The 12,962-nt window shown below is 40.4% G+C and overlaps 1 protein-coding gene across 7 annotated transcripts in view; it reads left to right on the forward strand.

The window, feature by feature from the left end:
• Positions 1 to 12,962, forward strand: part of ryr2a (ryanodine receptor 2a (cardiac)) — a 317,523-nt gene that overhangs the window by 83,385 nt on the left and 221,176 nt on the right. For all 7 annotated transcript variants that reach the window (XM_014410059.4, XM_024799042.2, XM_076887178.1 and 4 more), the window contains exons 4-7: positions 3,178 to 3,252; positions 3,480 to 3,558; positions 4,305 to 4,417; positions 8,265 to 8,364. In XM_014410059.4, coding sequence (XP_014265545.3) covers positions 3,178 to 3,252; positions 3,480 to 3,558; positions 4,305 to 4,417; positions 8,265 to 8,364 — 367 coding nt within the window. The remainder of the gene's footprint in view (positions 1 to 3,177; positions 3,253 to 3,479; positions 3,559 to 4,304; positions 4,418 to 8,264; positions 8,365 to 12,962) is intronic.

Below are 12,962 nucleotides of genomic sequence, written 5' to 3' on the forward strand. Positions count from 1 at the left end.
CCAGATGACACCAACAAAATGTACATTTTTATGGAAAATAAACCATCACAGATAAGTCTAAATATTCTACAAAACCCAAAGCACAATGGTGGTCTAGCACTAGCACATTTTTATCACTACTTCTTATCCAATAGATTGCTACATGTTTCAAAATGGATTAAACCAAGCTCATATTAGACAGGGCTTGGCTGGACCTAGAATAAGCATTCTATGGACAAGTAAAAATCTCTCATTTGCCAACTGTAAACTCCAATATTAAGCATCAAAACTGCTTTAAAAGCCTTAACATATCTTAATCTTAAAAATTAAGTCTTCACTGTCAAGCTTGTGGGAGAAACAAGACCCAAATGCAGTACTTCCTGAGAAGCGACAGTGAATTTATTTACAGTGAAGAAACAAGCAACGACGTGCGAAGCAGTATCAAAAAACGTGGTTCCCTCCATGATGATTTCCCAGCTCCCATGCAGTGAATCCCTCTCTCGATCTGTGGCGCTCAAAAATCCATTCAGAAATATTTGCAAGTGGTGCACGGCTCTCTCGACACTCTCCCGATTGTTGTCCTGGCTAAACAAGACACGATAATTGGGTGATTAACCACGACGAAGGACAAGGGATCTTTCACCATAGCACTGACTGACTGTTCAGGCACTGTGTCATTCAATGATCCAGTGTTGGCTGAAGTCCAGCCATTATGTGAAATAGTGTGCCTGTGATGAGAATCATCGTCAGCAGGTGAGTATGATTGCCAGCGGGTGTGGCTGGCTTCAGGGTAGGAAAACTGTCCAGGAAACAATGGGATCAAAACAAAGCAGAAAAGGCAGGTTGACTGGGAAGGACTGGAGGACCATGGCATTCACTTATCCCATGTAAACCAGCACCCATTTGGAACATTCCAGATATTTGTCAGAGAAAGAAAATATTACAATTGTCATCGTGGCATGAGAAAGGGGTAAAAAACAGTAAGGAAAGTTCCATATCAAACTATAGAATCAGCAACAATACCTTTCTTTAATATAAGTAACTAAAGTCCATAATACAGGAAAAATTTAATCCCCAATCAACTGAATCTAGAAATACCTACTTGGTCCCACAATTTTTAAATATCAGCACCCTCAAATGCCTATTGCCCAAAATTATAAGCTATTGTTTAAAACTGATGAATCAATATCCCTCCAAACCATCAATTGGGAGCAAGATCTTTCCATAAATCCAGATAAAAGATTCTGGACACGATACGCTTAAACACCTTCAGAAAAGCCCAACTTACAACTTGTACAATACAAAATTCTCTACAGAGCACACTATAGAGGACAAAGGTTGTTCCAAATGGGCCTTACATACTCAGACAAATGTGCCCATTGCAAAGACAACTCTGCTGAGAACTATATGCATGCTATATGGTCCTGCACACCTGTCAAAAGGCTCTGGATATGTGACGACGTGGTTTAGCTGCTGGATCCCAACCTCACCCAAGCTGTCCATCTTAGGGGGGAAAAGTGAACTAGATAAGTAAACACATCACATATGTTCCTTATGGATTGCTAAGAAAACTTTTCTCATGAACTGGAAGTCAAAAAACAGCTTATGCATTAATCAATAGAGAAATTTAATTCTAGATCACATCAGTCTGGAGACAATGTCTGCCTCCTCAAAAAAAAACCCAAAACTGATTTAATTTGTTTCTGCGTTTTGGAGATGAGGGTGGTTCCCATCTTTCAGAAGGGGGACCAGGGGGTGTGCTCCATCTATAAGGGGATCACACTCCTCAGCCTCCCCAGTAAAATCAATGCCAGCGTGCTGGAAAGGAAAGTTCGTCTGTTAGTTGAACCTTGGCTACAGGAGGAACAAAGTGGTTTTTGTGCTGGTCGCAGAACACTGGACCAGCTCTCTACTCTTGAGGATACTGGAGGGTGCATGGGAGTTTGCCCAACCACTACATGTATTTTGTGGAAATGGACAAGGCATTTGACCGTGTCCCTAGGGGTCTCCCGTAGGAGGTGCGTTGGGATCATGGGGTGTCTGGCTCGTTGCTACGGTCCGTCCTGATGAAGAGAGAGCTGAGTGTTAAAGTGATGCTCTCCCAGGGTCCCAGGGGTGTGTTACTGTTAGAGGCCAGAGTAACCTGTAAGAGCTGCTTATACTGATGTAGATTTTGACCTACAGTACATGGAATACAAGTATACATGATAACCTGTATTATTATTATTACATCATTCAAAGGGTAGTGGCCTACCTTTTGAATGATGGTCATCACTAATGATACCCAGTTAGTTGCCAAGTGCACAGATTTAGAGGTGAGCTGCTGATAATGGGTGTGGCTGAGGGGAGGGCTTGATCGGAGGCCCACCCTGGCAAGCACGCTTTCAGATGAAGCAAGATTGACATCAGCAGGAAGCAGTTACAGCTTGGCAGGTCTCCTCCCCGGCTCCATCCAAGCTCTGTTTGCCTACTGGATAATACTCATAGGGTCAAAGACTTGGACTTTTTAAACAGAGAGCCGGCTCCAGTCCTTCCTGTACTGAGGGTGCCTGGTCAAAATCCAACAGCTCTCAGGCCCTGAGTAGTCTGAGCTACTTTTGTGGACTTCACAATATCAGGCATATAGTTTTTTGATATATCCATCACAAATCAGAGAAATTGAGAACAATAGCAGTGAACAAAATATAATGAAACGTTTTTGTTATAAGAAGAATTTCTTTTTCAAAATAATTTGATAATTTTTGCATTCATTGGCTAGTGAAGGGTTGCAGACTCAGAGCTGTGCACTGTGGCCCAGACATGTGGGATGTGGTTGCCTGCTCAAGTGTCAAGAAAACCCCCCCACGTGTCATATTCTAAGCAGCAATATAACTGTTAGACCAGAAAAGACACTCTGAATGTGAAGCAGGTGTTAGCAGTGAGTCCATCGGCTCAGTGCCCAAGTCATTGTTTCATTTGAAATCAATAGAATATTGTAATTACGCCATGAGCTAAGGATGGAAAGATGGCCGTGACGTAGCAATGATTACACTTCTACAAAGGGTACCTCTAAGCTGCTATGAAACATCTTGTTTTTCTTTATATAAAGCCAAAATTTTATTTCTGCCTGTGTCTATTGTATTGGCAGCTTTAGCTCTCCTGTTTATTGACATGTGTGCTTTAACGTTCTGTGTTGTTGTCTTTCAATAATTCTCTCAGATGGCCCAGGGAGGAGGTCATAGGACTCTACTGTATGGACATGCTGTGCTCCTGCGACACTCTTACAGTGGAATGGTCAGTGACACAGACTACATCTAAAAACATAGTGCAAAAAGATCCTTTTATCATGAATGTTGTAACATAGTTGGGAATAAGAAAAAGAAAAGCCTTTCATTCATCCCTCTGCTAAGGCACAATGTTTAAATGTTCACGCACAGTTCTAGAGGTTCAGTGAATGTACTGTCATTTCTTGATAATTTGATTGATAAAATCATTTTATTTATTTGTGTTTCTCTGTTTAGTACCTGTGCTGCCTGTCCACCTCGCGTTCATCCACAGACAAACTGGCTTTTGACGTGGGGCTGCAGGAGGATACCACAGGTATTTATGTTTTGTACAAATATCTGCACCACCGCTAAACGAAATGAGCGTGTCTCATTTAAAAGCTAAAACAATGGAAAACGATAATAAATAAAAACACTTCAGATAGTCCTTGTTGTGTAACACTGTAAAATATCCAGCCTGGCCCAAGTGAAAATATTTGACTGCTCACACGATTGCATATAATCCAAAAAGTTGACTTTCTTTAAAAATTCACCAGTTGTGAATTTTGGATAAAGGAGTGTTACGCAGAGTGTAAACATCAACTAGCTTCAACAAAATAAAGTTGTTATATGTTAAATATCATATACACCCCCCACACCCTCCTGTATAGCTGTATTAGCGAGAACAAGTTCAGCAAAACGTCTGTTTTGTGTGTCATGCTGCTGTTTGCTTTTAGTTTCTTGACATCATTACTGGAATGAAACTCGGTATTATTATAGAGTCTGACTGCTGATAAATGAAAGCTGCTGTGGAGAAACATAATGCACCACACCGAGATCTACTGTCTGCCTTATTGCTGAGCTCTCTTTTTAAAAGTCATGGAAATTACAACAGTTTCAGGGTTGAACCAAAGTGGTGCACACCCAGCAAGGAAATGGACACAAGTTTGTTTTTCATGGACACATCGCTGCTTTATCTCCTGTAATACTGATGATGATGATGATGATGATGATGATGTGTGTGTGTGTGTGTGTGTGTGTGTGTGTGTGTGTGTGTGTGTGTGTGTGTGTGTGTGTGTGTAGGCGAGGCATGCTGGTGGACCATCCATCCAGCATCAAAGCAGCGCTCGGAAGGAGAAAAGGTTAGAGTGGGAGATGATCTCATCCTGGTCAGCGTCTCCTCTGAAAGATATCTGGTCAGTAGCAGCTGTGTGTGGGAACATGCCAGCAAAGATGAACTCAGATCTTGATGTTGCTTGCTTTCTTTCTTCATGTGGCAAGACGTGTCCTAGTACTAGTAGGATTTACAAATTATATTTACAGCAGGCAAAATAAATATTGAAGACATAACCTATTTTCTAAAAAAATATATTTCTAAAAGTGCTGTCGACAGAAATTCTCAGCAGAAGTCAGTCACATCCCATCCAATCTGTACATGCCAAGAGAAATCAAACCATAGATGTCAATAAATTAAGTTTTGCGTAATAATAAAAATTGACACAGTCTTTAGTTCTTTCCATAGATTTTCAGCTGGATTCAGGTCAGGTGATTGGATTCTAGCAGCATCATCGTCTCATTGTCCTGTGTGAAACATCCTTATTTAATGTTAATCATCCTGGTAGATGGCAGCAGATTTTCTTTTTTTAATCAGTTATATGAGGCATGCTAGTGCCATATGATGAAGAACTGCCCCATACCATGATACCTTTAGCAGTTTAAAAATTCTTCTGTAACCAGTACCTTCATGAGAGAGCTCACTGGTTTTACCCATCATGAGATGTTTCATGTATGACACCTGTATTTGTATAGCACTTTACTTAGTCCCTATGGACCCCAAAGCGCTTTACACTACATTCAGTCATCCACCCATTCACACACACATTCACACACTGGTGATGGCAGCTACATTGTGGCCACAGCCACCCTGGGGCGCACTGACAGAGGCGAGGCTGCCGGACACTGGCGTCACGGGCCCTCTGACCACCACCAGTAGGCAACGGGTGAAGTGTCTTGCCCAAGGACACAACGACCGAGACTGTCGGAGCCGGGGCTCGAACTGACAACCTTCCAGATTACAAGATGAACTCCCAACTCTTGAGCCACGATCACACCTTGGTAATGAGACGTCTCTTTATAGGCCATCAGCTGGAACCAGCTGAAATTAATTTGCACCAAGTGGCAGGATTGCTGTTTAATTACTGATAGATTTCAGCAGTTCCATGCCTTTTTGTGCCTCCCTTTCTTCATGTGTTCAGTACGTTTTCCCCATGTCATTTCTCCTTATTACACAAAATGTAATTCATCATCATCTGTCATCATCATTTATTTATTTATATAGCACTTTAAAAACACACCTGGTAGACCAAAGTGCTGTACAATACTAACATGCACATAGTAATAAAACCAGATGTAGCAATAAAAAAATAATAAATAAATAAATAAATAAATATCAGTTACCCACAGAGTTAAAAGCCAGAGAATAAAAATAGGTTTTTAATAAAGACTTAAAAACTGGCACTGATGCAGCCTGTCTAATATGGAGAGGAAGGTTATTCCAAAGCATCGGCGCTGCAACAGAGAACGCTCGGTGTCCTCTAAGTTTCAGCCGTGACTTTGGGACCGAAAGCAGCAACTGCTCAGCTGACCGAAGGGAACGAGTGGGGCTTCAACAAGTCAGACAAATAAACAGGTGCCAGACCATTTAGAGATTTAAAAGCCAATAAAAGGACTTTAAAACGGATCCTGAATTCAATTGGAAGCCAGTGTAAAGAGGCCAAAATCGGAGAGATGTGATCAAATTTTCTTCTGCCAGTTAAAAATCGCGCCGCAGCATTTTGCACTAATTGCAAGCGTGACAAAGTGCCCTGCCCAACCACTGTTAAAAGAGAATTGCAATAATCTAAACGTGAGGTAATAAAGGCATGAATAACGCTTTCCAAGTCACGCTTGGAAAGAAAGGGCTTAACCTTTGATAAACGTCTGAGGTGATAAAATGCTGATTGTACAGAAGTGCAGAATCAATTTTAACTCCGAGATTTGTGATCGAACTCTTTAGTTGGGAAGTCAAAGCTGCAAGATCAACATCCGGAGTATGAGAAGAACGATTTGGGCCAAATAAAATTGCTTCTGTCTTCTGATCATTAAAATTTAAAAAGTTTTTTGCCATCCATGCTTTGACATCAGTAAGGCAGTCAAGCAGAGGTCCAGTTGGGAGACTATCAGAATGACTAAAAGGTAAATAGAGCTGGCAGTCATCTGCGTATAGATGTAATGGCACTTTATGCTTTCGGAAAATCGCGCCAAGAGGCAAAAGGTACAGTGAAAACAATAATGGCCCAAGAATAGATCCCTGTGGCGCACCCCAAAGCAGAGGGGCCACAGAGGATGAAGCTACATAAGAGATAGGACTTTAACCACAAAAGTGCCGAACCAGAAATTCCCACACAGTGCTGTAAGCGGGAGATCAGCAAATCGTGATCCACTGTGTCAAATTGTGTCAGAAAAATTCCTTCAAAATAAATGTCTTATTTGCCACCGATCTGGCGTTAATTAATCCCAACCTGAGAGGAATTTGCTCGGGAGCTTCCGAGGCAGCAACAACCAGATCCACAGGTCGGAGGTTTGTTCGGTCCACTCCACGCCAACGCAGATGTCGGAGAGGAGAGGGTTTTGCAGAACCCTTCTCAAGAGATCCCACAACAGGAACCAAGCAGGAGTCCACCGGGTCCAAAGCACGCAACGGCACCAAGAGTAGCGGGCAGGATCGACAAATTGAGCAAAGCTCATGAGGAAAACAAGAGATCCTGAGTCTCAGTTTGACAAGGCGACCTTCACGGTTACCCCGTCTCCTGCGTCGCTTCCGCACATCCAGTGGCAGTGGTAAGGAGCGCCAGTTAGGTGGTGTTACTTCCAAATCAGGAGGCAGAAAGCCTTGGTTGTCATTTCCAAACCAAGCTAAAGCTTGGGTAGATAAGCCTATTTCCTATAATGTCTGGCGATCATAAAACAATGTAGGGCTGACATGTTGCACAAAATTGACTAAAAACAATAAAATAAAACAAATAGAAGAGAGCGATAGAGCATGCCAAACACACAGGCGCCATCTTCCTTTCTATTGATCTAAAGAAGATTCATGGACATCTTCTTTGCATCTTTGTATTGGATGGGTTGTTGCCAACATCTGGTGATAATTTCATGTCAGTAGCACCTTTATAAATACATTTACTGTAGAAAAACAATAAGATAACAGTGTTTATACTCTGGTTAATAACTGGTTTACAGACCGTTATCTGCACAGTTATTGTAAAGATGTAACTGGTGTTTATAACACTAGTTTTAAAAAGAGTATAAGGTTGTGTAGCGTTGGCATACAATCACAAGAGACTGCAAATACTTTCCAATTTTATTCACTATTTTATTGGGTCTTTTTTTGAGGTTTAGGCAACAAAACTACTTCCAGTTTCTGTGTTTTTATCTGTTGTACAGTGTCCTTGGGTGCTTTGAAAGGCGCTATTTTTAAATAAAATGTATTATTATTATTAGTTATATTATAATTATTTATTAAATGTATAGTATTTGTTGTATTCATCATTTATTATTAAAGTTATAGATTGGATTGTAATATTATATGACAACTGAGAAATCTGCACAAATAATGTGATCATGTCACAAATCTCAACACAGTTGGGAAATAAATGTTTCCTTTGGGACCCGTGGGTGCCAGATGAAAGCTGAAGGGTCTCTATGCCTGTGTGACTCGGCCCTAATTTCCCGAAATCATTCTGCAGCATCTTGCTCTCCATTGGCTCTGCTTTCCTTTTCCCTCTCTATATATTTAAAACACTTACTTTATAGAATATAAAACTGTACCTCTAATCCTGTACTGTGAAAGTATCTGAATAATCACATAATCTCATGAATCAGGACTGATTTGCTTTTCCTACTGTCTAACTGGTGTTTCTGATTTGGAAATACTTTCTGTATATATTTCAGTGTGGTGTGTCAGTAAATAGTTCAAACATGACTCACGTCTGTTTCCTGTAGCACCTGTCCTATGGTAATGGCAGTCTCCATGTCGATGCAGCCTTCCAGCAGACACTGTGGAGTGTGGCTCCCATCTGTTCTGGGAGTGAAGTAGCACAAGGTATCCTTATCTCTTTCTCTCTCTCTTCTTTTTTCTTCCTTTTTTGCAGTTTTACCTTTGTTCAGAATATAAAGAATATAAAATATAAAATATATATAACAACAACCAAAAATAAATCGAACAATAATCTGACCCTTAAATAATCTGTATTCTCAAAAAAGGGACAAGTATATAGCATAAACCCCATCCATGCACAGTTCATGTGTTGTAACAGTCGGCTTATATACGAGCCTGTCATAGTTGGACTTATCAGGTTTTTCTGTAGAAGACAGTTTATTAAAGTTTAGCTGCACTGAAAACAAATATTGTCATCTTTTCAACAACTTAAGAAGTTTTTACTTACATTCTTAAACAGACGTCAATAGCAAGAGTCAAAATGCTTTATTTCCACCATATAGCTGCGATATACTACCTGGATTACCGCTGTCCAATTATGTAGTCACAGTTACTCCAAGACTGTAAGAACAGTAACTAAATAAAACAATATATTACAAGTTGGAAATGATAACAACATGACTCTAATAGATACAAATAGCTCTCATTATAAATATCCCTCTATATTACACTAATTAAATATAAATGGTCGACATAGAGGTGCGCGTTTTATCATACTGTACTGTTACTGCCTCGGTAGAGGATGTGCAATTAGTAAGGATGTGCAACTATTGCAATGTGTACTTGTGCTTTAGATGGAGGAGTTGTACAGGAATGACTTCCTGTCTTGTTCAGTGGTGCATTTTGGTCATGTCAGTCTCTCACTGAGCATGCTCCTGCGACTGGCCAGCACATCATGGAGTCGGTAGGAGGTATTGTCCTTATCTTGGACTCTCCAACACCATCTTAAGAGAGTCCAGCTCCATCCCCACAATGTTACTTGGTTTGGGGATCAGTTTATTGAGTCTGTTGGCATCCACAACCTCCAACCTGCTTCTCCAGCATACAGCAGCACAGAGGATGGCACTGACCACAACAGACTCATAGACAATCCTGAGCATTGTCCGTCCGACAGATATTAAAAGAGTAGAGTGCAGCGGTGTTTTCAACCCATTTCAGTTTGTTGTCAGTGTGTACTCTTCTACTCTGTGGATCCCCCCTTTGGCCACCCTATGGCACCCAATGGTAAATAGCTACAGACGGATTCCACCTCAGAGATCTGCTACCATCTTGCCTTCTGGCTACTCTTCAGCTCAGCCAGAAAACAGCCCAACTGGAAAGTCAAATACAAGCATTCAAATGAACTTAAACTAAAACGTCTGTTCTCGAACATCTCCTATTGTCCACTCTGTATTCCCATTTCAGTAGGTTAAATCAGTTCTTTACCACCTATTCAGTCTGAGCAGTCCAGCTACTATCATCTGGGTCCTTATGCCAGTCCTAATCAACCCGCACTTATTCCAGCTGCTTATCATGTGGAGCTGAGAACTGGTTCTTGTAAAGAACCTGATTCCAGTTTGTGTGGCGAGGAGGAAAATAGCGTACTGCACTACTAATGGAATTGCTAAATTCTTATCAGTATTCCTATCCCTAGCTTACAACCTGGATAAAAACATTATTCCTGTAATTCCCATTTTGGGACCTCATGATCACATAACTCTTCAACATCTACAGTTACTAATACATCAATATATTACTTACTGTGCTCATGTTAAAGCAATAACAATGGATCAGTCACCAACAGGAAGCCAGCAGACCTCAAAGATCCTGTGATGTTGTTCACATTAAACCCTGTCCATCCGTGTCACGCCCTGCAGTTTAAAGCATGGCCTTCCATTTGGCAAATCTTCAGCAAACCTTCTTTACTTTACCCCGTCCCCACCAAACTGTTCAGATCTGCATCTCACTTTTTATAAACCATTTAGTAAATATTATCAACAGCTCTCTACAGTCTGGCAGGTTCCCTGTGTCACTTATATGTACTGTAATCTATTGGTACTGTAATCTATTGGTACTGTAATCCAGAGGTGGGACCAAGTCATTGTTTTGCAAGTCTCAAGTAAGTCTCAAGTCTTTATCCTCAAGTCTCAAGTCAAGTCTCAAGTAATGTCAGGCAAGTCAGAGTCGAGTCTCAAGTCACTGGTGTAAAAGTCCGAGTCAAGTCACAAGTCTGAAACTTTGAATTTCAAGTCCTTTCGAGTCTTTAAAAAAAAAACAAACGAAAAAATAATGTTGCAGTTATGCTAAATGTAAATATTAAACCATGTAATTTTAAAATCTGTGTTTTTCTCAACACATACAAAATAGTGAACTTAGAAAATATACACAAATTGTGAAATTGCACCTCTTTAAAATGCAGCTCAATTAAACCTAGCTCCAAGAATAATTTTCACCGACAGTTCTGAGATAAGCTGCATGTTATTCTTGGATGCGGTTGTAGGACCGGCTTTAAAATCGCATGACAAAAATATCATACACATTAAAAAAAACTGTATCACCAACGTAGCCTGGAAAACATTTGCTAGTTAGATGAAGTCAGCTATCTCATCGTAGCATATTTATATGCATATTTATAATTATACGGTTCTTGGAGTGAGTGCATACACTCATGAAGTTTAGTAACTTCCGGTCACAGCAACAAGCCCAGGTACAGTTTACCGACGGATGGGTGCAGGACCTTGAAATGCACCGTGTAGAACGAAAGACTATCGTACGTATCATAAGTTTACCAGTCTCACAAATCGTCTTCATAAATACACATTCGTTAACCGTTTATTAATAGGACCTTTGAGCTCAACGGTAGTTAATTAGTAGTGGAAATAATTTCTGGTACCCATCACAGAAATGTAGCAGTGACAATAATACTGTATGCTGTAATCGCACTGGACAATTAGTGATACAAAACAACTGTTTTATCCTGTGAATAAAAGTATATGTTTTTGTCAATGTACCATAATAACAGAAGCGAAACGTAATATTGTGTCAGGACAATTCACTATTTATGCACAATAAATAAAGGAGCATAGCGCGACAATTTCTGTTCAGCCCCAGACTTGCTTGTAACCTATATCACCAATTATGTTAAGAAAAATGACGCATTAACTACAACAGCAGACTGACCTTCGTGTAAATGCTTGGAGCAGACTAACCTGTGAGCTGGAGTGTTCTGGGACGTTATATTTGATCTTTGAATGGCTGCAATCCAGGCCATCCGTCGCGTCTTTGTTACTTCGGAAACATGGCTCGAACAATTTCTCTTCAACGACGTAATCCGATAACAACCGATCTCTTTACCCGTCGGCTTCCCGTGGCTGTCATGTGACCGGCTATTGCAGTTAATAATACAACAGCTTCTTGACATTTTTGTGTTTCTTTTTATCGCTGTGTGACTGATTTTAATTGAAAGCCTGCGTGCGCTAGTACCGCTTGCCACGAGTTCCCAGAATCCTTTGCGGTTCTACCCGTGAATGACGTCACATTTTCAATCTCCATATAATATGCATGTTAAATTTTATATTTGGGGTAAAATATCAAGTCTTTTCAAGTAAACCGGTTCAAGTCCAATTCAAGTCCCAAGTCATTGGTGTAAAAGTCCAAGTCAAGTCACAAGTCTTACAACATTTTTTCAAGTCAAGTCTAAAGTCATAAAATTAATGACTCGAGTCTGACTCGAGTCCAAGTCATGTGACTCGAGTCCACACCTCTGCTGTAATCTATTGGTAATTAATAATTGCAGACGTATGTCTAATCTTTTACTCCTCAGCAAAGTATCTGGAAAATCGTTTCAACTCACAGTCTTAATGATAAGTAGCAGTCATGATTCAGAGCTCATCATAACACAGAAACAGCTCTTACTAAACAGTTATTACTGATGAACAGGAGGATCAACAGTGATTCACAGAGAGTTTCAGTTCTTCCTGATGTCTCTGCTGCTTTCAACACTGTTGACCATGACAACCTAATTCAAAGGCTTTGTGACACTGTTGGTTTAACAGGTCAGGTTCTTGATTGGCTCCCATCAAAATCAAAGGTTAAAAACTGAAAATTCAATCAGAGTTTCTCTAGGGTCAGTCCTTGGTTTATTTAATCGTAAATGGACTGGTTCTTCTGTAACGCTTTTCTAATTTACATACTCATAGTTATTTATACAACATGCCTAAAACAAGCACTTTTTTCTTTCTGCTGTCTGACATTCACACTCCAATGGATGCTCCAGAGAGGAACATGGGTTGTTATCTTCAAAATGACACTGAGAAAGTGGATCCTGTTCATATTGAGTAGATTAGTTCTAGTTCAATTCAATTGAGCTTTATTTATAAAGCACCAAATCATAACACCAGCTGCCTCAAGGAGTTTTATATTTTGAGGTAAAGAACTTACAATATTACAGAGAAAGCCCCAACGAGCAGATGACCCCCTGTGAGCAAGCACTTGGTGACAGTCTGAATGAAAAACTCCCTTTTAACAGGAAGAACCAGGCTCAGGACGAGGCAGCTACTGGTGAGATTATTAGAATAGCTTATCACAATGCTCTGTTTGCAGCACTCCCCAAATCATTAGTAGGACGTCTTCAGCTCATTCAGTTCTATTCATTTGGCTCCAGGGCAATATAGAATTACCTTTAAAATTCTTCTATTAGTTCTATTAGTCCCCCCGCCCCAGTA

The sequence above is a fragment of the Maylandia zebra genome, linkage group LG8 (genome assembly GCF_041146795.1).
Source record: "Maylandia zebra isolate NMK-2024a linkage group LG8, Mzebra_GT3a, whole genome shotgun sequence".
Taxonomy (NCBI): Eukaryota; Metazoa; Chordata; class Actinopteri; order Cichliformes; family Cichlidae; genus Maylandia; species Maylandia zebra.